The sequence below is a fragment of the Staurois parvus genome, unplaced genomic scaffold (assembly GCF_062004578.1).
Source record: "Staurois parvus isolate SC_StPar_1 unplaced genomic scaffold, SC_StPar_1.0 ptg000047l, whole genome shotgun sequence".
In the NCBI taxonomy this organism is placed as follows: Eukaryota; Metazoa; Chordata; class Amphibia; order Anura; family Ranidae; genus Staurois; species Staurois parvus.
The window spans coordinates 3,759,350-3,781,197 of NW_028317843.1; the positions used below are offsets into that span (position 1 = coordinate 3,759,350).

Consider the following 21,848-nt stretch of genomic DNA (forward strand, 5'->3'; position numbering starts at 1 on the left):
GAAAATACTTTTTTTCATTTTTTTCATTTTCTGAAAAATATTTACAAAAAAATACAACTTCAAAAAGCTTGCAATGCCTCTTTTGAAGTACGTCAGGCTGTCTACTCTGCAAAAAGGGGTCATTTGGAGGATATCTGTACTGTTCTGACATTCTTGGACCTCAGGAAATTAGATTGGCCGTCAGTGCTTCAGGATTGATCAATATTCAGATCTATACCATAGTTTATGAACTCTATAACTTTCCTACAAACTAAAAAATACATCCTAATTTGGGTTATTTTCACCAAAGACATGTAGCAGAATACATCTTGGCCTAAATTTATGAAGAACAATTATTTATAAACTTTTATAACAGAAACAAAGAAAAACGTGTTTTTTTTTTCAAAACCTTCTGTCTTTTTTTGTTAATTTAGCACAAAATAAAAACCCCAGCGGTGATTAAATACCACCAAAAGAAAGCTTTAGTTGTGTGAAGAAAATGATAAAATTTTACTTTGGGTACAATGTTGTATGACCGCGCAATTGTCATTCAAAGTGTGAGAGCGCTGAAACATGAAAAATGGCCTGGGCAGGAAGGGGGTAAAAGTGCCCGGTATGGAAACGGTTAAAAAACACCCCCCTGCCATTTCTAGCTATGGCCATCTTGCATAAGAGCAGATGATTCATGTAGCATTTGCTTCCTGGAATCTATCTGCCCTTAGCTCAGGCATGCCGACAGGAGGGTGTGCTTAGCTGAGAAAGCCCCTCCTCTAGATGAAAGAAAAAAAATACTAATGAAGACTTCTGGGAAGTATGACATAATTTTGGCCTAAGCCAGAAACCAGGAAGAAAACTGAAGAAATGTAAAAAAAAAAGTTTTAAAGCAGTAAATATAATATACCTCCTATCTATTTACTAATGCTAGCAGCATAAGGATTAAACAGTTATTGTTGTCTGAGAGACCCTCCCCAGCAGTATATATTTACCTTTATTTTGCTTCTTCACCATTCTGTTCAGCACTGGGAACAGAAGAAAGGTTCGAGGGAGCATGTGACTCCCTCCATGTGACAGTACTGGGCCAATCAATGCTGTCATGTAGTGCATTCCTAGCCCTATGTAAGCTATTAATCCAGCAACTCTCCAATAAATGCACTATTTTGGATGGCTCCTGACGGGAGATAGCAGTGGTGAGAGAGTGAAGAGGAGGTATGTGCTTCTGGGGAGGAGGGAATTAAAGTGAACTTGTTGCTTGTCATGCAAAGCACAGATTCACTATAAACTTTGACAATAAATATAAAAATATGTCTAAAGCTGGCCATACCCACTAACATCCTAAGTCTACCAAAGAATTGTGTTTGGGCTATTGAATATAAATGCAATGAATTATTATTGGAAAGACCTCACTATACAGTCTTGCTAAATCTAAATGAAATTTTTCAATCAAACTATAACGTATTCTGTCAATGTAAGGCTCTTTTTTAAAATTGCAAAACTATTTCTATTTCTGGTAAGACCCATCTAAGATACAAAAAAACAACAAGATATAGGAGCTCAAATAATACCACAATAAAATGTTAACAAGTTATTAGCAAATGGAACTAGCTGGGGCAAGGCTGCTCACTGCCCATATGAACAAGTATGAGAAAGGTAAAACAAAAACTTTACTAACTATAACTTGCAGGCACTTGGAGCTCATTTTAAGTTTTTTGTTTCTTCTAAGGAGGGCTTTTTTTCTCATAGAATAGGTGCAGGAACTCCTCACCTTTTAAGTCACCCCTTGTCTCCACCCCCTACCCACCTCCAAGCACCCTCCCTTGGTTCCACCTCCTACCCACCTTCCAGTACCACCCCTTTTAGAGAATGCAGAACCAAGTATCATTTTGTCATGTGGTGTTTTGTGGTAATTTGTATATAATGTGGTAATGATAACAAGAAAAGCAGTAAAATACAATAGATCCTTTGCAGCCAGCAACAATTATTCCCCTACTCAATAGACCCCCCCAGCAACAATGCCCCCCCCCACAACAAAATCTCACCCCAGTAATTATATGCCCCCAGCAGCAACAACAGATCCTCCAGCAGCAACAGGCAATCCAGTAGCCAGCAACAATAGACTCCTCCCTCATCAGGAGATCCCTCCCAGTAAAAACTGACCCCTCAGAAACAATAGACCCCCATGCAAAAATAGATTCCTATCAGTGACAATAGATCACCCAGCAGCCAAAATCAATAGACCCTCCAGCACACCCCAGCACCCCTTGCTATTACACACATTCAGTGTTGGAGGTGCCAGAACCGTATTCCTCCATGTTCCCACTGAAAAAAAGCCCTGGTTCTAAGATATACACAACCCTTCAGACAAAACATAGTTGGTGACCTGACTTTTCAGCCTTGTCACATCCCTGCCCCAGCTTATGGCTGGACAGTGAAAGAGCAACAAGAGTACAGTGGTGTGTCATCCTTCTGCTTACTCTACTCACTGCTGCAGTCAGGCTGGTTCTTTCAGCACATATGAATTGCAGAACAAGTTATTGTCTGCCCCTTCTTTCCCCAATCTATATGTACAGGGATTGCGAGAGACTGAAGTCAAGTCAGATTCAAGCATCTCTATTACTTATTGACAAATCTAATTACATTTTTTTTATCTTTTTATATCTACTTTGCATGCCAAATATAAAATATTATACCTGTGCTGGGAGAAATTGACGTTACTGTAGGGGTGTCCGCCTCTGAGTAGGAATAGCTGAGTGATGGATAGGATGCGGATGGTATGTAAATGTTTACTGTGGCACTCTTGGCGGCTGAGCTTGCAGGAGTGACACACTGGATACTGCCAGGGGTTACTGTCAGAATAAAACATGAGGCACCACCAACTTTCACTGTAGTATTCCTCGGGGGAAATCCATTCCCTTCTATCTGCAAAAGTGTCCCACCTAAAATACTTCCAGATGGCGTCAAGAGTACAGCTTTAGCAGGACTATTTATGGTCAAAGAGCTCTGGGCCAAACCTTTACTCGAGATGATAACTTTAACCACATAGTTGCCAGCAGGAATTGGATCTACACTGCATATAATTTCCGTGTCATTGACAGCTAGCACACTGGCTGCCACACTACCTCCAATATAAACTGCTATGTCATTAATGTCTGCTCCAAATCCACTGCCATAAATGTTCAACACGGTCGAAGTGTTTCCTACCACATTTGGGGAAATACTTGATGCAACCACTGTGATTGGGCTGGTATAGATGAAGTTGCAGCTTCCTATGCACACTGCTGTAAATCCATTGACTGTCACCTGGACATTTACAATGTGTGCATAACTGGCTTGTGTGTCACAAATAATGGCTGTGTAATTCATTGAGACCATGCTGCAGCCTAAACCTGTTATGGTGGTGGCGGTGTTGTTTGAAAAGCCAGACCCAACTATGGTTATTCTTGTCATTCCAGAGACAAAGCCATTGTCCGGTATGATGGAATCAATGTGAGGCAACAAGGCAAATCTCCTGTCCATCTCTTGGTTTATAGCATTGATAGCGTTCCCATAGTTGTTCACTCTTAAAGATACAAGTTCTGCAATTCCAATATTCATGGAGTCCTGAGGATCTATCTTGCAGGTTATTGAAGTTTTATCAGCAGATAGAACCATACAGGGGTAATTCCCAACTAAGACCTAGGGAAAACAGAGATATAAGTATATTTTATTATTAGGTTTACAGTAAAGATGGCATTCCTACTAAAACATTTACTAAGAACTTGACCAATTCAGGTCTTCTGCCTTTCTATTGCGAACAGTGTTTCTAATGTGTTTCTAATGTGTTTCTAAACAGGTACAACTTATGTAGAAGGATATGATTCATCTCTGTGTATTATAAGTGGCCAGTCACTTCACCAGGTATATGGAAGGGTTTACAAGCCTCAAAAGTTTCACCATTTTATTACACAATGCTATCTGTCTTGGATAATATAATAAAAAAATGATAAAACACCAGGTATTGATGTATGGACCATGCAGCATATTCTTCTTGGAGGGAAACTTTGGATTATTATTGACTAGTAATGAGAAAAATGGAAAGTGTTTTATTTTTCCAAAATTTCAGTGAAACTTTAGAGTTTTTAATAATTTCAACTGCATTAGAGGTATTAGGGAAGGCAAAATTAAGGTGATTTTTTGTTGTTTGGGTGCAATGGGTTTTTAAATAGTTCCTAAGGGTTTTGGAAGCTCCACTCAAATACCCTGGATTTGTTATTCTGCCAAAAAAATGGTCCTCATTAGGATTATTTTTTACTTTTTTGCACTGAAAGAAACCACAGACAGTCAAAAACACAGACACAAAAAAAAGAATGTAAAATGTTTGATGAAACAGTACACAATAAAATAAAATATAGAAAGGAGAATGAAACAATACAAAAAACACACCATGAAATACACTAACATAGATGCATACTCCTTCCTCCTCCTACTCAAAAAAAAATCTACACCCTCTAGATATAGAATAATAGAGAATAGTTCACAAATGCTGTTCAATGAGCAAAACTTTTTTTCCCCTTCTATAAAAATTTGCCTAAATTACTCTGCTCATCACTATTATTGACTGAAAGCTGCGGATCTAGAGTAATGTGCTTGGTTCAGCTGGATTACTAACATATTATGTTTTGCATAGTATCCCCCCACATGGGAATTCAAAGCATATCCCTGTATGGGGGAATTTTACCCAAAAGCAAAAATATGAATTGAAGTAGTTGGTGGATCTTGCAGACACAGCTTTCTCCCAACTCTTGGTGACTCCAGTAACAAGATCTTCCCAACTGATTTCATCCATTCCCCCTCTTGTTGCATACACTACATACATACGTGATCTTACTCTCTGATAATGGCTATAACAGAAGAGGAATCTGGAGGATCAGGTATACAAACCTGCGATATATAAAAATCTGGTGAGAGACTGAGCACCGACAACTACCCAGAGCTGAATTTAAGGTCGACGAACCCTTTAGAATCTGAAAGACCACAGCAATGTTTGCCATACTAAGACCAAGATCAATCTATCTATCTATCTATCTATCTATCTATCTATCTATCTATCTATCTATCTATCTATCTATCTATCTCTGTTGGTCTCCTACAGCTAGTTACCTGGTTAGCACATGTGATGTTACTGAAGCCAGAACCCAGTATGGTTATGGAGTCATGAATTGTTCCAGAGGTTGGTGTAATGCTGGTAACAGAAGGTGAGTAACAGTTGGAATACCCAAACCAGATAGAATAGTTACTTGATGTACCATTAGCCAGCTGTGGACAACTAGGTTCTGGAGTGACACAGTCAGCAGCTGGTGAAGGTGAAAGGAGAGCTGCAGAAACATCCAAATATAAATTGAACAAACAACAATACACACAAGTCTGATCATATATATATATATATATTTGTACATTTCTATATTTTGAATAAATAGATTCAATCTGAATGTCTGCTTGTATGTCTATTGGCTCAATTCACAAAGCTTCAAACAAGGAATAAATCTCATGCAATGTGTACAATACAGGAAAAAATTAGAGTAGCAAACAGAGCAAAAGGACTCTTAAATGTTGTAGTCCATGTAGGTCCATGCCTCTTCCCACAGGTCCTTAGTTATGACAGGAAATAAATATGTAGATGGTGATTGTATCCATAGCCATCTCTTGTTGAAATAAGGTGTTGCAGCCAGGGGTGGACTGACAACTCATGGGGCCCCCGGGCAGTAGGGGATCATGGGGCCCCTGTTTCCTTGCCCAAACTCAAAAAAGCCTATAAAAAAAAGGTACCAGGGGCATCTCATGGGGCCCCCTCCTGACCCCGGGCCCTCGGGCAGTGCCCGAGTTTCTAAATGATCAGTCCGCCCCTGGTTGCAACAAGAGCTTGTTTGAAGTGGGAAGATGGAACAAATTTATGATATCAAAACGCACAGCAAAGCTGGCATTTGCAAAATTCCATAGCTCCATAGGGATTTGACAATTTGCTTCACCTGCAAACCCAATTTGCAGTTCAAAGGAATAAGTGTACTTCTAACTTGTAGATTGCACACCTGGTTCTAAATTAAATTAAAGTATTTAATAAAGATGTAAACTAAATCTTTATTGGTCACTGATGTCACAGGGGGCAAAGAATCTCTCCCTAAATGGCCTAGTGGCCCTGAAAGTGGGATTGCCATTAAATTCTCCCAGGTAAATTGAGGTCATTCAGGGGCACGATGGCTACATTCCCTTTGGAGCATGGTGTTCCAAATGGAAAGGTCCAGTGCCGCTTTGTTCTATAATAAAAGACTCTTTAGGTCCATTTCTACCAAATCACTAGTGTGCTCATCTCTAGTGGTGTGAGTATAGCAGTGCTAGGCAAATATTAGTTTGGTTCCGAAATGACTTACCTGGCACATAATCAGCCTCAATTCCTCCAATTGTCACCTGTACTGCACTGATGGTTTCTTTGCGTGGAGAGACAAAGACCACCCCCTGCATGTATAATGTCTGTCCATTATTTAAGTAACCACTGCTGTAGTAATAGGTTCCTGGAGATGTGAACTCGTAGGAAAAGATACCTAAGAAAAAGAACACTCTGTTAAAGCATCATCATAAAAACTAAATGCAGAATTTTGAATTATGCAATTCCCAGTAGGACATAATGTAAATGCTAGGTATATTTTTATAAATATGATTTGTATAAGCATGTCTTAAATTTACCGCCATGCATCTCTCTCCCCCTTCATAGCATGTCCCAGTATTCATTTTTCTTTGACCTTTTTCTTGTAGCAAAAAACACTTTTATTACAATTGTGACATCATCACTGGGCTTGTAAAAATGATACGATAGGTCAGTGTTTATGTAGGCATGTCCCCCAAAACTACACCTCCAATGGTCCCTTTTCTCTGCACAAAAAATGTGGGCGGGCTCATGGGACTCAATGCAGTAGATGTTTTACTGCACAGGAAATCAATAGAAAGAGTGGGAGTAGTGTTTTTCTATAGTCCAGCAGAACAGAACTAATGCCCATGCACACTGGGTATTTAGCCCTGGTGAATGGGGCTCTGGTGTTTAGCAGCTAAATGCCAGAGCACTGTGTATCAGGGCTAAACACCCAGTGTGCATGGGGCCTTAGGCAGCACAGCTAGTGGCATAAAAAATATTCCACATTCAGTCTATAAGACAGCTGATAGTTTGTTATAATAATAGATGAACCGCACACAAACCTGAAGACACTCGAGTCCCACTGTTGAAGGCATGACCATCATAGGTAAGTTTGCCAGGACCTGACACTGAAAATACTCTATATCCAATACCCGTTAAAAATGACTGAGTGTTCCATGTCCAGACTACAGTGTCACCTACAGATATATCCAATGTTGATGGAGACCAACCATAGCCAGCACCGTATGCTAAAATAAAACACATGATGTTACCAGATGCAAAAGGTAGATTAACAACAAAGATAAGTGTGAGAGAATATACTGCACAGAAACTCTTTTTTTTACCTTCCAGTTGCCATTTTCTCCAAGACAGGAGAATGGTGACCACTACAGCCAAAATAAAGTAAGAAAGGGGCACCCCTCCCCAAACTATTGGAGAGACTGTGGGATGGAAGGCTCACTATTACACATATTTTGGGAATGACCTCATGTTATTAACTTTTGGACATATGTCTTTTCCTTGATAAGTGATATTGTGGGATTCCCTATTCTGCCTTCCCCAAATCTAGCCTTACTGAACTTGACCAATGATTGGATTCCCCCTGCAGTACGAAAGTGACTATACATGTGCTCCAAGCAGCCAGGCTCTTTCTAGCTAGATTATGGAACATACCCACAATACCATCAAGGTTAGATGTTCTTCAGAACAGACACAGCATACCTATGAAATTTAAGTGACATCAGATAGAGGTTCTTACCTACAGGAAAGACAAGTTTGGGTTCTATGGTTAGCTTGTAATGAAAAATACACAAAGGACTAAGGCCTCTTTCTATTTTTTTTGTAATGCCACCTCATTGGCTTATTACAATATGCTTCAACTGAACAACTTAATGTACAAACTATTCTGTTGAACCCTATATATACTTACTATATTTTATTTCATAATGTTTCTACTGACATGGTGAGCTTCTGTACAGATACATTTCAAATGGCAATACTATGCAAATGAATGACTGGATGGAATTTGTTTATCAGTTTCTGTATTTAACTTGCATTATACTACTCAAATTTTGTACTTCCTTAATTGGATGTAATTTTCACAATTAATAAAATCTATTGAAAGAAAATAATGTAAGAAGCAGCGATAGCAATGTAATCTCTCACATTCAAAACTGACTTCCTGTGGGGAAGACATCTGACATTACTGAAAGAATGTCAGATGCTAAAGATTCTTCACCCATTTTAGCTCTTCAAGATAGCAAAGAAAGCATGGACCACAGGACAGGAAAGTATTAACTCTTTTCTTTGTAGGGAGCTTTTTTTTTTTTAAGATGACCAAAAATCTTCAGCATCTGACACACTTCTGGAAATGTCAGATGTGTGCTTCCCCTGCAGCATGCTGTGGTTCCAACTGTTGGCTGCTGCATACAATAGTAAGATAAGGGCAGGAAGAAGGAACCATAGCATGCAGTGGGGGACCAATGATCTGCCACTCATGAAAGAGTGTCAGATGTCCTTCAAGAGAGCAAATATCAAAGGCACAGGACATGGTACAGGTAAATAAGAGCTCTATGGTGATAGAGACACTTGTTTATGGAGTTCCAATTTCTCAGGAACAAACCATGTGGAATAATTCCATAGAGCTTTGTGTGGCCACTTTCTCCTACTTTTCTGTGTCATAGCCATCAAAGATGGAGGTGGGCACAAACACAACAGAATGATCCTAATGCAGGGTGGGCACAGGAGACTGGCTGATTTGCATAGCTGTTCCTATTCAGAGACTCAAGCTAAGTTGGCAATATAACCAAGCTATTAGGATATATGATTTTTCTTGAAATGGAAGGAGAAAAGGACAGCTCAGAGAAGCCACCAGTCTCTCTGCAGCTCATTTGGCATGAAAGCATGTTTTCTGCAGACTTGTGCGTTATGCACTGTATATACCAGGTGTAGCTTTTCATATAGAGATGGCACATTAAAGTATTACTTTTCATCATATCAATCAAGAACATGATTAAAAAATAAATAAGGATAATGCCTGCCTAAAGACAGCCCTTTGTGCCAGAAGCAGTGTGACTCCTAAATATGGACCAAGGTAGTCATTAAACCTTGGTGAAAGAAAAGTGCATACATACAAAATTATGTTAATGCAATACTTTTTTTTAAATGAAAGCAAGAAAGAATAACTAGAATATAGGTGAGGTCACCTGTGTAAAGAATTACCATTTTCATGTATGTCTCATATTTATTGACAACCCTACTCCACTTACGTGCATTGCTTCCTTCGTTGGTGACAGTAAAGACTTTTCCAGGTGTCTGAATCACACAGGTCAACATAGTGTCTGAGCTAAAAGAGACATTGCATGGGAGGGAGCCTGAGAATGACAAACAACATGAAATACATTTTTCAAATTATGAAAAATAAAAGCTTACTTCAAGGTTTCAAATGAAAAACAACTAGCAATGGCTTCCATCAAAAAGTTAGCGTTCTACTTATGTATCAAGGAAATATGTCCTTTAAAGAGAATATGTCATTTTGGCCATTTAGGGAAAAGCAACAGGTTCTCTTGACAGAACACCCACCCACTGATGCTCATGTTTTGTGTCCAATCAAGTTTCAAACTTTAACTGAAGACTTGATGAAACTCATTTAATTTTTTTAAATGCAGACCAATAGATCAGTTTGGACTCTTTAATGTTTGATCCGGTGCTCCTTCTAATCTGTTTTTTCTTTCTGGTAACCTGCTGGTTACCCACTGAAGGGTATCCTTTTTTGTGCAGCCTAACCTGAGCCAGTGAGCTCTCTGAGTGTTTTTTTTCTTCTTCTCACAACCTTATATTATTATTATTATACAATATTTATATAGCGCTAAAAGGTTTGCTCAGCGCTTTACATTATAGTTGGGGACAGTACATGAGACAATACAGTAACAAAACAGAACACGATGGATTCAAGGGCCCTGTTCTTTTGAGCTTACAATCTAGAAGGGAGGGGATAGTGGTACAGGAGGAAGTGGCTGTGGGGGATGGAGTGGTGGGAGGAGAGGAGGAGATCAGCTGTTAGGTGAGGGTGGGGTAGGCTTCCCTGAAGAGATGGGTTTTCAGGGTGCGCCTAAAGGTGAGGTGGGAAGGTGACAGTCTGATGGATTGGGGTAGTGAGTTCCAGAGGATGGGGGAAGTCCTGGAGAAGTCCTGCAGTTGGGCGTGGGAGGTGTAGACCAGGGAGCTAGAAAGTAGGAGGTCTTCTGAGGAGCGAAGATTAAGGGTGGGGTGGTATATGGGTATCAGGTCGGTGAGGTAGTTTTGGGCAGCGTTATGAATGGCTTTGTACGTCAATGTTAGTAGTTTGAATTTAATGCGTTTAATGGGAGCCAGTGGAGGGAATGACAGAGGGGGGTGGCAGAAGCGGAGCGGTTGGTGAGGTGGATGAGTCTGGCCGCTCAGTTCAGGATAGACTGAAGAGGGGATAGTCTGCGATGAGGTAGGCCGGTGAGAAGGGAGTTGCAGTAGTCCAGACGTGAGATAATAAGGGAGTGAACAAGTAGTTTAGTAGTGTCTGGGGTTAGGAACAAACGTATTTTGGAGATGTTGTGAAGGTGGAGCCTGCATGAGTTTGCCAATGATTGGACATGGGGTTGGAAGGACAGGTTTGAGTCTAGAGTGACACCTAGGCTTGTGGGGTGGGACTGATGGTGGCGTTGTTGGTCGTGATGGAGAGGGTGGGGGCGCACGGGCTGGGGGGAAAATCAGGAGCTCGGTTTTGGAAAGGTTCAGTTTGAACCAACATTTAAGTCCCACCACCCCTTGAATACATTTTCCTTGTTTGTCGGAGCCCATTGAGACACCAGAAGCTTCAGGTTGTGAGGGACCTCTTGTTTACATATACCCTTTTAGCCATAATGTACTGATTGCATTTGAGCTGCCAATCACCAAGTCTTAACATTTTTACATGGGAAGAAAGTCATTATATACTCCAACACGGGCCAACACAGCTTATACAAGGATTGGACCAATTGCTTCTACAGACATATGGAGTGGCAGGGGATCAAGTTAAAGGTATCATTGGGGGTGTGTTTTGTCAAGAGAACCTGTTAATTTTCCATGAATGGGCAAAGTGACAGATTCTCCTAAATGTAATTATTTGACAAATATGGACAATTCAAAACTTTGGACAAAGAATAACTTTTTGGAACTTTCTGATGGGGAGATTTCCAGAAAACCATGGAACTTTATCTTGATGGGCAACATTCACAAGTCTCTCACAACAATGTATTTCAGGACTATGAATGTGTAATATTTGCATGAGAATAAATCAATGCAATGTACAATCATAGAAAATAAATGCACCGACATTGCTGACCTCCTTGGGGAAGTTCTACTTGCATGGATATAGAATTTCTCATTTTATAGTTTTTTGCATACTGTGAACACTACCCTTCCAGCGAGAGATTGGGATTGCCTAAAGTTTAAAAACGTTGCCATGTAACACAACTTTTCTTCGTACAGTGTTATAACTTACCAATTTGTACGAGAATATCTTGTGGGTTAGAGCTGAATCCAGATCCTCTCAATGTGATTTGAGATCCTCCATACACTGATCCATACTCTGGATAGATGCTGTTCACAACTAGAATGTACTTTATTGATGCCTTAACGTCCATGCTGAAATCAGAACAGAAGTCAGTAAGCATATTATACTCCTCAAACTCCAAATTCTACTGACACTCCCCCATTTGACTGTGCGCACCCCACTGGTAAGGTCTGCTCTTTCTCTTGTAAGCTGCCTACACAAGTGCCACTCCAGCCTTCAGGCCTGAAATATGATACTATGACAGCACTGTGCATTGCTAAGTGCCTAATTGGTTCATGGTGTGACCACTCCCACTTTCAGCCCAATTTCTGTTGTGCAGCAGATTTTGAAAAGTTAAAGGAAACTTGTAGATAAAGAAATACGAAAGTCGGCACTGTTGACCATTAACTGTATATCAAGATTCAGTTTGTATAGTTGTATGCAACCTTGTGACTTACTTTCTCTATCCCTTTAATAGAAGATATTGTGAGAGGTAACACAATGATCAGTGAGGTGCTCTACATTACTTTGACCAAGGTGTCTGCCCTGGAGCATGCAGGAAACAGGTAAAAACTGGCAAAGGAGTCACAGTGAGCAATGCCACACAAAACATGGTAACTTTGTCAGAGGCTAGGAGGAAAAAGTAGAGGCAGGATAGAAAGGTATGTTGCTTTGCCTGTAACTGGCATAGTTGTGAATTCTCTTCAGCACTTCTTTACAGTTGAACTCCAGGCTGATATGAATGGTTAATGCAGCTCTGTGTTCATTATAACATCTTTAAATATATTTTTTAAGCTGATGTTTCATATTTTTTTTATTATTTAACTTGACATCAACATTTCCATGTACAGCAGAGTTCAGAGTGAGGGAGGTAGAAGCAGTTCAAACAGCCAATCAGTTGTTCTGCACTGAAATCAGCTTTCTGATATGAGGAGAGAGCAGAGTGACAAAGAGATGAGCTCCTCAGACTCCTGCTTTTCTTTTCACTGTCCAGTCCTGTGTTACTGAACTACAGCAGAAACTGCTGCAGAAAACCACTGCCCTGCCAAGCAGTACCACGTGGTGTGGCAGAATTGTGTAAATCTCAGGAATGGATGCACCAAAATACAAATTGTTTGACAGATAAAACAGCTTTAAGTTCAGCTTTAGGCTATGTTTAGATTTGTGTCTACACTGCAGGGCCTCTGAAAAGTGGTCTAATTTGCTTTTTTGAGGCATTTGACAGGTGGTGAAGAGGTGATATGATCACAAAAATAAAAAACTGGCCTCAATAGTAATAAGGGCTTAGCACACAGTTCATAAGTCCATATAGATTGCAGGCTAGCTTGCTTATCCTCAAAGCAGCTCCTCAGAAAATTGAAGGGTATCTGTAATCACGGATCGACTGACAACTCATGGGGCCCCCGGGCAATAGGGGATCATGGGGCCCTTGTGTCCTTGCCCAAACTCAATAGAGCCTATGAAAAAGGTACCAGGGGCATCTCATGGGGCCCCCTACTGACCCCGGGCCCCCGGGCAGTGCCAGAGTTTCCAAATGGTCAGTCCGCCCCTGTCTGTAATTTAGGAAATTAATATCAGAGGGTGCATCTAAGTGCAGAAAGATAAGTATTTAATAATAAAACAGTAAATGATTCACTCACATTTAGTAGAGTAAAAGAAGACATATCATAAAAACAAGAGATCATCTCAGGGACCCAAGCTGAGCAGCAGTGATCCAGGGTAATCTGGAGAAGAGCCACCAGCATGATAGCATGGGATAGAGTCTGGATGACATCAGATGCCGGTGGTGTGGCTACGTGTTTTAAGGCAGTAACACCTGTTTGTCAAGCCTCCCTAACTACAGTTACCTCTCCTCTTTGGGAATACACTGGCTGGCCTCAATCCCTGCCTCTAATGAATATGTATAAGAAAAGCTGTGAGATACAGAGCCTCAAGAGAAGATTAGCTAACTGCAAAAGAACAGATCAGTGATGATTTGCAAAGCAGGGAGGAAGGCAAAAAATGACAGTCAATGTAAACACTGTGCAGAGGAATAGTAACAGCTTCTTTTTGGCTTGGGTCCCTGAGATGACAACTCTTGCTTTTAGAAAAAGCCTATTTTATTAATTAATATTTCACTTGCTGCACTGAGATACACCCTCTGGTGTTCATTTAGGGGGCAATATGATGCCTCCTCACCACCTGTTTTAACTCCGCAAATGCTGCACCAACGTACTATGACTGTGTGCATTACATGTGGTTGCAGGGCATTTGCAGCCCATTCACTTAAATGAGCCATGTTTGTCAGGCAGTACAGAAGCAATCATTTTTGCAAAGCATTGCAACCATGGCATGTAAACACCCCTGTCTGCTGCCCTTGCAGTTTAAGGAGGGGCTGTGCTAAAACATAGCTCAACCACACATTAATTTGTGCTTAGGGAAAACACAGGAATCCAAGGGGAAACAGATATCACAGCAGCCCCCAAAATTTCCATGGAAAAGAAGAGAAAGAAGAGAAAGGAGACAATTTTGCCCAATTGCAGTGAGCACCACACACAAGGTTCAATGGTATTTTTGCCAAAGTACCTGGAAACTGCAAATCCCCAATTTACCACAAAAACCAGGACTGGGTAGGTCCCAGGAGGAAGAGCAGGAAGGACACATGTAATGTTTGTCGGTGTCCACGTTATCAGATTACAAGACGATTTTCCGATGAATACAGCATTGTCTGCTGATGCATTGGTAAAGTTCAATCCGAAAATAGTCAGTATTGTGTTACCTGTAAAAAAGCAGATAGACTTATTAAAACTTCTATTATCAGAAATAATTTGTTCTGATTTGATTACAGAATATATACTTTACATAACAAATACAGTAAAAAGGAACCAAGTTTCTGTTCTCACCCAGAACACTGCTGATGTTAGGGCTGATTCCGGTTATAGTTGGAGCTGAGACCGAAGTGAATTCAAATGCATTCGGTAAGGTGCTATTAAAGCCACCGGTGAAAACAGCAACATCAGCGAGTCCATTAGATCCCTGCAAATAAAGTTTTAGAAATTAGTTGTGTGTTGGTCAGTTTTATGTATAAGAACAATATGATATATGTGTCTGAGAATTTTAGAATGGGAGATGTTATTTAAAACACATGGGCACAGCAGTTCACCCAGTGAAAGTGTATGTCCATTTGTTTTGTGCAACAGAACAAAAAAAATGTTAGGCTATTTCTCGTGCTGGTCAAATGTTTTTCATTAATATAAAACAAAAAATACCACATTTGGCCGCTAAGTACAAAAGGAATTTCTTATGATACAGTTTTGATTTCCTATCAATAGGCCATAATTCAGGAGGGAAGGCCAAGTCCAGCTATGTCAATGGTTTTATTTTATTTATTATAGGTGTAGCACTCTACTAATTAGCTAGGGGGAGCTAGCTGATTATTTTTTAGTCAGGAGGGCTGAGTAGCAGCCTGAGCAATAGTCAGCTGGGTCAAATTCGGGTCAGGGCTGAGAGGCTCTGCAGATCAGTTCCTTGATACCTCCCCCTGCTCTGAAATCTTGGAGACGATTCTAGAAGCAGTGGGCAGGGGTGAGCAGGGACTGGTCTGCATACTTGGCATGGGACAAGAGCAGCCCTTAACTTCTTCACGCTGCCCGAATGCAAATGTGCGGCCTCCCGGCGTCTGGGCCTAGACGCCGAGCAGACGCACATTTGCGTTTCCATTAAAAAAGAACATATGTGCTGAGAGCACGCGCCCTGCACGCTCCCAGCACACATGTCTGATAATCACAGAAAGGTCCCGGTGTCCTCTTTCGATCGGGACCATTCCCGATCATGTGACCGCCATGACCACGTGTCACGGCGGTCACATGACCTTAAACCCCGCCCCGCCTCCTGACTTCTGAAATCCTTAAAGGGCCGGGAGGCCGGGTTAAGTATGACTGAGCCTACTCAGTAGCAGGGAAAGTTCAGGTGGAAGATGTGAGGAAGCTGATGTGCAGTGGGAAGGGGCCTACCTACAGGCAGGGTGCAGGAAAGGACAATCACTCAACCCCACAGACCCCCAGAGCGAGGACCACCTGTAGAGCCAGGAAAGGAGCCAGCCCAGTACAAGGCCTCGCAGGACTGAGACTGAGTGAATAGTCCTACACCCCCCTGGGCCCGTTAAGGGAAAAAGAGCACCCTGGTGGAAAACCTGGTTAGCTCCTTACCCAGAACTGTTTTATTTTAAGTGGCAGGCATTGGATCCCCTTGCCCAGGGATTCCCTCAGGCAGTTGGATAAGAAGAGGATTATCTTGGGTCTGGGGTGGTACACCAAGAGAGGCTGGAGAGCTCTCCAAGAAGAGTTTCTGCTGCGTAAAGACTTGTACATAGTGGCTAAGGAGTTTTTCCTCAGTTTGCAGTTCCATTGGGCATCCCATACACCCCTTACCCCATCCAAGTTTAACACCCATTAATAGAACATAAAACCAAGCTCAAGGACTGTTTACTGACTGTGAATGCAAGTCAGTGGAAAATGTCTGTTGCCTGGCTGTGCAGGACTATAGGGGGGAACCAAATCTTCATCAACTCCTACGGGGGTAGTGCTACATAGGTTTTTATTTAACACAATTCAGTGCTAATTCCAGTGCTTAACATTTTGTACATTCACATCAGTCGCTGTTCTCTGAGGGAATTACAGTTTAAGCCCTTACCACCCATACTAGTGCCAATTTAGAAAGGAGCCAGTTAACCTGCTAGCATGTCTAGAGTGTGGGAACCCACACAAGCACAGGCAAAATATGCCAACTCCATGCAGGTATTGTCATATTTGGGATTTGAACTGATGACCCCAGTTCTGCACGGCCAAAGCCACTGTATTGTATCAATATTGTTTAAATGCAAGTATCTAAAGAAAACATTGCTTAGGATCTATTTATAAATAATTTGCTGTGGAAATGCTACAGTATTTGCACAGATGACACAATTAATCCACGTAATGTGTCAAATATATGTATTTCCTATGATTGTCAGCTCCATCTAGTAGTCATAATGCAGTATTTTCCTGAATTAGGTATTTCTGTAAGATACTGCACTATGACCACTAGATGGAGCTGACAATGATAGAAATTACACATATTAAACCAGGGGTGTCAAACTCAATTTAATTGTAGCCTGAATCAGCATTCTAGTTGCTCTCAAAGGGCCAGTTGTATCTGTAAGACTAGATGTCCAGAGCACCCCCCCCCCCTTACATCAGATGTCAGGAGCTCCCCCCCACTATCAGAAGTCCAATAGTGCCCAACCCCTATCAGAAGTCCAATAGTCCCCCACCCGCCCTCATATCATAGTGCACTCCACTTATCTTGTGCTGCTGCCGGGAAGAAGCTGGGAGCAGAGCTGGGAAGCAGAAAATGAAAGGTCTAGAGGAGGACCAGAGGAGGACTGGAGTCTGCCGAATGCTGAGACTAGGAGTGGTGGAGATGAAGGGATGCTGTAACTACACAGAGAGGTGCAGAATCTGTAGGAGGAGTTCTTTCCTCCTCACTGCTGCTGACTGCTGAGTCCAGGGGGGGGAGGGTGAGAAAAGACTCTCTGCAGCTGCGCGGAGAAGAGAAGGATCTAGAAGAGGAGTTCTGTTATCCTCTCTGCTGCCGACTGCTGAGACAAAGTGGGGGTGGAGATGAGGGGGGTGCCGCAGCTGCAGAAGAGGTGCGAGGGCCACATGAAATGGCCTGGTGGGCTGCATTTGGCACATGACTGGGATTAATTGAGTCAACTGAATGAATGCCTTGACAAATTCCTTTATAAATAGACCCCACATTTCTGTTAGCCAAAGCATCCACTAATATTCTCATTGTTATTATATCTGTACGAAATGTAAAAATGAAAGAATGGTTCTGTTAAGTTGATATGGTCAGTGCAAAGATTTGTCTTTAGACAAGGAACCTATACTAAAAAAATAAGATCTCTTTCACAATAATGAGCTGCCCTTTATTGGCTAACCTGAGTTATTAAAGCTGCATGGTTACATAGGCCCAGCTTATTCTGCTGCTTAATCAGTTTTTGAAATATCCAGAGGGCCTAACTGTTCCACCATCAAATATGGGCCTGCCAGGAACTAAGACCTCTGCACAGCCTCTACTTACCGCTGAAGTCCTGCACTGAATCATAGTCAGGTTGATGAAGTTAATAGTGCAGACATTGCCACCAATTTCCACCGCTGAGTCACCGCCAAATCCCCGGCCATGAATTGTCATCGGTGTGCCCCCTAAAAGGCAGTGTAACCATCACACTGAATGCATGCAGCTACTGATGATTTGCATTTTATTTTACAAACTGTTGTATTATAATACAGACATGACAATAGTATACATTTGCTAGCATTCTAGATTTTTTGTTTCTATTTTTTTCTGCATATTTTCATATATAAACTAATGGATTTTTGTTCCCTGAGAATTAAAAGTACAACATATAACTAAAGGTAATTGTTTTTTAATGTTGGATAGAATCAAGAGGGATTAGAACATCTGTTTTTACTGATTTCTGTGCCCTTTTAGGGAGACTCATCCTCTCTATTTGTCATTTTTACCTTTCACCAAAAGGGAAAAAAAATACCAAATTTTGGGTTGTCCCAATAACAGGAGAAGAGGGGAAATCTTCTAATAGGGACACTTGTTCTTGTGACAACCAGGCATTCCCTCACTTTGGGGGGGGGGGGGGGATTTCCTCTCACTTCCTGTTGTGGTTATGTGACAGGAAGTGAAGGAAAATCTTCCCAATGGGACACAGATGGCAAAAAGAAAACTGACAGGGATCATAACCCATCCTTACTCTAATGGTAAAAAAGTGTTCCCTTTAGTTCTACTTCAGGGTTTCTCAACAAGGGTCCCATGGAAGCCTAGGGTTCCTCCAGAGGTTGCTGGTATTCCTTTAGCAAAGAGAAATATCTGCCCCAGGTAAATTCCCACTGACATAAATAAAAATTCCAAAAACAACCTCTTGTGCTTGAGTGTGGTGCTTCTGAGCTTGATGTAATATCTACTTCTCTGGCTTACTGGAATGGCACCAACATGCTGCCCTCTCAGGACTATGAATATCCTTTCAAGTAGCACTAAAAAACAACAGAATGAGGGCTCACCAACCTAGCGCATTACCACTGTAATACGTATATAAACTTAAATTACTTAAAAAGGTAAAGCTAGTGATATACTAACAAAAGCATGACATTAATAAGGTGTATCATAAACTACAGATGAGACTGCTTCCAGATCCACACCACTAAAATGGTGACATGGGAAGAGCTTGCAGCATCCAATATGGCTTACGTGTTTCAAGGGGCAAGCTTTTTTGGCTCTAATGAAGAGGGCTTGCCCCTTGAAACATGTAAGCCACACCAGATGCTAAAAGTTATTCTCATGTCACCATTTTAGTGGTGTGGATCTGGAAGCAGCCTCATTTGTATTTTTATGATACGCCTATTAATGTTACACATTTGTGAGTATATCACTAGTTTTACCTATTTAATAAAGTTATATAGTTGAAATGCACTAGGTCAGTGAGCCTTCTTACTGTTTTTTTAAGTTCCTACTGACACCACATCTTTTTTAACTATCTTGGGTAATTCTTCCCATTGATCCCAATGAAGTGTAAGGAGTATTCTTCCCTCTGACTGTATCTACAACTCATGATACATTAGTGAGATGGTCATTTTAGCAGAGGTTCCCTCAGACTAGAAAGCAATTTGAAGGGTTCCTCTGTGGAGAAAAAAAATACCAAATTGTGGGTTGTCCCCATAACAGGAGTAGAGGGGAAATCTTCTAATGGGGACACTTGTTCTTGTGACAACCAGGCATTCCCTCACTTTGGGGGGATTTCCTCTCACTTCCTGTTGTTTTTATGTGACAGGAAGTAAAGGAAAATCTTTCCAATGGGACACAGATGGCAAAAAAAAAACTGACAGGGATCATAACCCATCCTTACTCTAATGGGAAAAAAGGTGTTGCCTTTAGGTCTACTGCAGGGTTTCTCAACAAGGGCTCCATGGAAGCCTAGGGTTCCTCCAAAGGTTGCTGGAGGTTCCTTCAGCAAAGAGAAATACCTGCCCAAGGTAAATTCCCACTGACGTAAATACAAATTCCAGAAACAATCTCTTGTGCTTGAGTGTGATGCTTCTGAGCTTGATGTAATATCTACTTCTCCGGCTTACTGGATTGGCGCCAACATGTCTTGTTGCCCTCTCAGGACTATGAATATCCTTTCACGTAGCAATAAAAAACAACAGAATGAGGGCACACCAACCTAGCGCATTACCACTGTACTACTTATATAAAAATTAAATTACTTAAAAAGATAAATCTAGTGATATACTAACAAAAGCATGACATTAATAGGTGTATCATAAAATACAGATGAGACTGCTTCCTGATCCACACCACTAAAATGGTGACATGGGAAGACCGTTCAGCGTCCAGTGTGGCTTATGTGTTTCAAGGGGCAAGCCTGTTTGGCTCTGATGAATAGGGCTTGCCTCTTAAAACACATAAGCCACACTGGGCGCTGAACGGTCTTCCCATGTCACCATTTTAGTGGTGTGGATCTGGAAGCAGTCTCATTTGTATTTTTATGATACGGCTATTAATGTCACGCGTTTGTGAGTATATCACTAGTTTTAGCTATTTAATAAAGTTATATAGTTGATATGCGTTAGGTCAGTGAGCCTTCTTACTGTTGTTTTTTTAAGTTACTACTGACACCACTGATCTTTTTTAGCTATCTGGGGTAATTCTTCCCAATGATCCCAATGAAGTGTAAGGAGTATTCTTCCCTCTGACCATCTCACTAAAGTATCATGAGTTGTAGATACAGTCATTTTAGCAGAGGTTCCCTCAGACTAGAAAGCTATTTGAAGGGTTCCTCTGTGTAGAAAAGTTTGAGAAAGCCTGTTCTACATTCAATAAATATTGTTTGCATTATTATATAAATTCCTGTCACAAACAGCAAAAATTCAATATAATTTTAAAAAGTTGGTTATTTTTTAATTTAAAAAAGCAATCCAACTTTGGTCAAGTCATTTTGCCTAGGCTGAGATCAGGTACTCAGTCTGTTGCAGGTGGGAGGAAGCATTTCTTCAGTCTCCTTACCCCCAATGATCAGATTGCAGCATTTTAGCTTCTGAAGCAGCAGGGACTGATGTGTGTCAGAATTTGTTACAAGACCAAACACTGCACAGGCACCAATACTTAGATAACTGTGTCATCTCTGAGCCCAAATCTCAGTCCAGGATGTAGAAGGTGACCCTCAGTGATGCCTAACTAAAGATGTTTCCATCCTTGTGGAGAAGAAGAGAAAAAAATAGATGGAGGCACTGTCATGGGAAAAACTGGGATCTCTGTGGGAGGTTATAAATACCTGTAAGCCTTACATTTTCATATTTACTTAGCATGGAAGCATTTAACATAAAAATAAAATATCTGATGCTAGCTCATTGGTAAGAAACGTGGGGCCAGATTTATATTGCTTCAGAGTTTGTAAATCATAACAGGAATCTGATTTGTTCTAGCTGTCCCATTTTATCCCAGGTTTTCTTTACTATGTAGCATTCTCCTAGATAGGTGCAAGGTTAAGTATATTTAGTTCTTAATTCTACTGTAATCAGTTGAGCAACTTGTGATTATTTTGGGCTGTTCTGTGTCTCACTGGTTGGAGGCTTGATTATGTCCCCCTGCCTTCTGGAGGATTCTGGAAAGTAGTGGGCTAGGAGAGTCATATCAGCAGACTAAATATTTATGCATCCCAGCCAATCCCCATGGAATGGTGCTCAGAAAGTGGCTGGGAGGGAGCATAAATAGTTTGGAGCTTGGAATAGAAGGGTTCTTGTGCAGGAGATAAAGAACCCAGCCTGAAGGGCTGCTGTAATTTTAGGCAGTCCAGTTGTGCTTTCTACTGCACATCGAGATCCCAGCTTTGGTAAATGGGGGGCCTATTCTACTGAACTATGCTAGAGTTAACTGAGGGGCTTCTTTTTGGTGATCTGGTCTGGAGACTTCACTGGAGAGGTATCTGGAAGATACTGGAAGGAGGTATTGAACTATCCAAGGATATTAGTGAGTACAGACCGGTGTGTGAGATCCCAGTGATTGTGTGCTGCTGCTGTCCCTCTTGCATCAGAGTCACCTTGTGCTTAA

At 41.2% G+C, this 21,848-nt stretch overlaps 1 protein-coding gene across 1 annotated transcript in view; it reads right to left on the reverse strand.

Moving 5' to 3' along the window:
- LOC149470394 (fibrocystin-L-like) overlaps positions 1–21,848 on the reverse strand; it is a 209,947-nt gene that overhangs the window by 89,677 nt on the left and 98,422 nt on the right. Inside the window, exons 30-38 of the mRNA XM_089664463.1 lie at positions 17,811–17,932; positions 14,588–14,720; positions 14,271–14,463; positions 11,655–11,797; positions 9,406–9,510; positions 7,201–7,386; positions 6,381–6,551; positions 5,116–5,330; positions 2,667–3,651 (exon numbers count right to left, since the gene is read on the reverse strand). Of these exons, the coding sequence (XP_089520589.1) occupies positions 2,667–3,651; positions 5,116–5,330; positions 6,381–6,551; positions 7,201–7,386; positions 9,406–9,510; positions 11,655–11,797; positions 14,271–14,463; positions 14,588–14,720; positions 17,811–17,932 (2,253 nt within the window). The remainder of the gene's footprint in view (positions 1–2,666; positions 3,652–5,115; positions 5,331–6,380; positions 6,552–7,200; positions 7,387–9,405; positions 9,511–11,654; positions 11,798–14,270; positions 14,464–14,587; positions 14,721–17,810; positions 17,933–21,848) is intronic.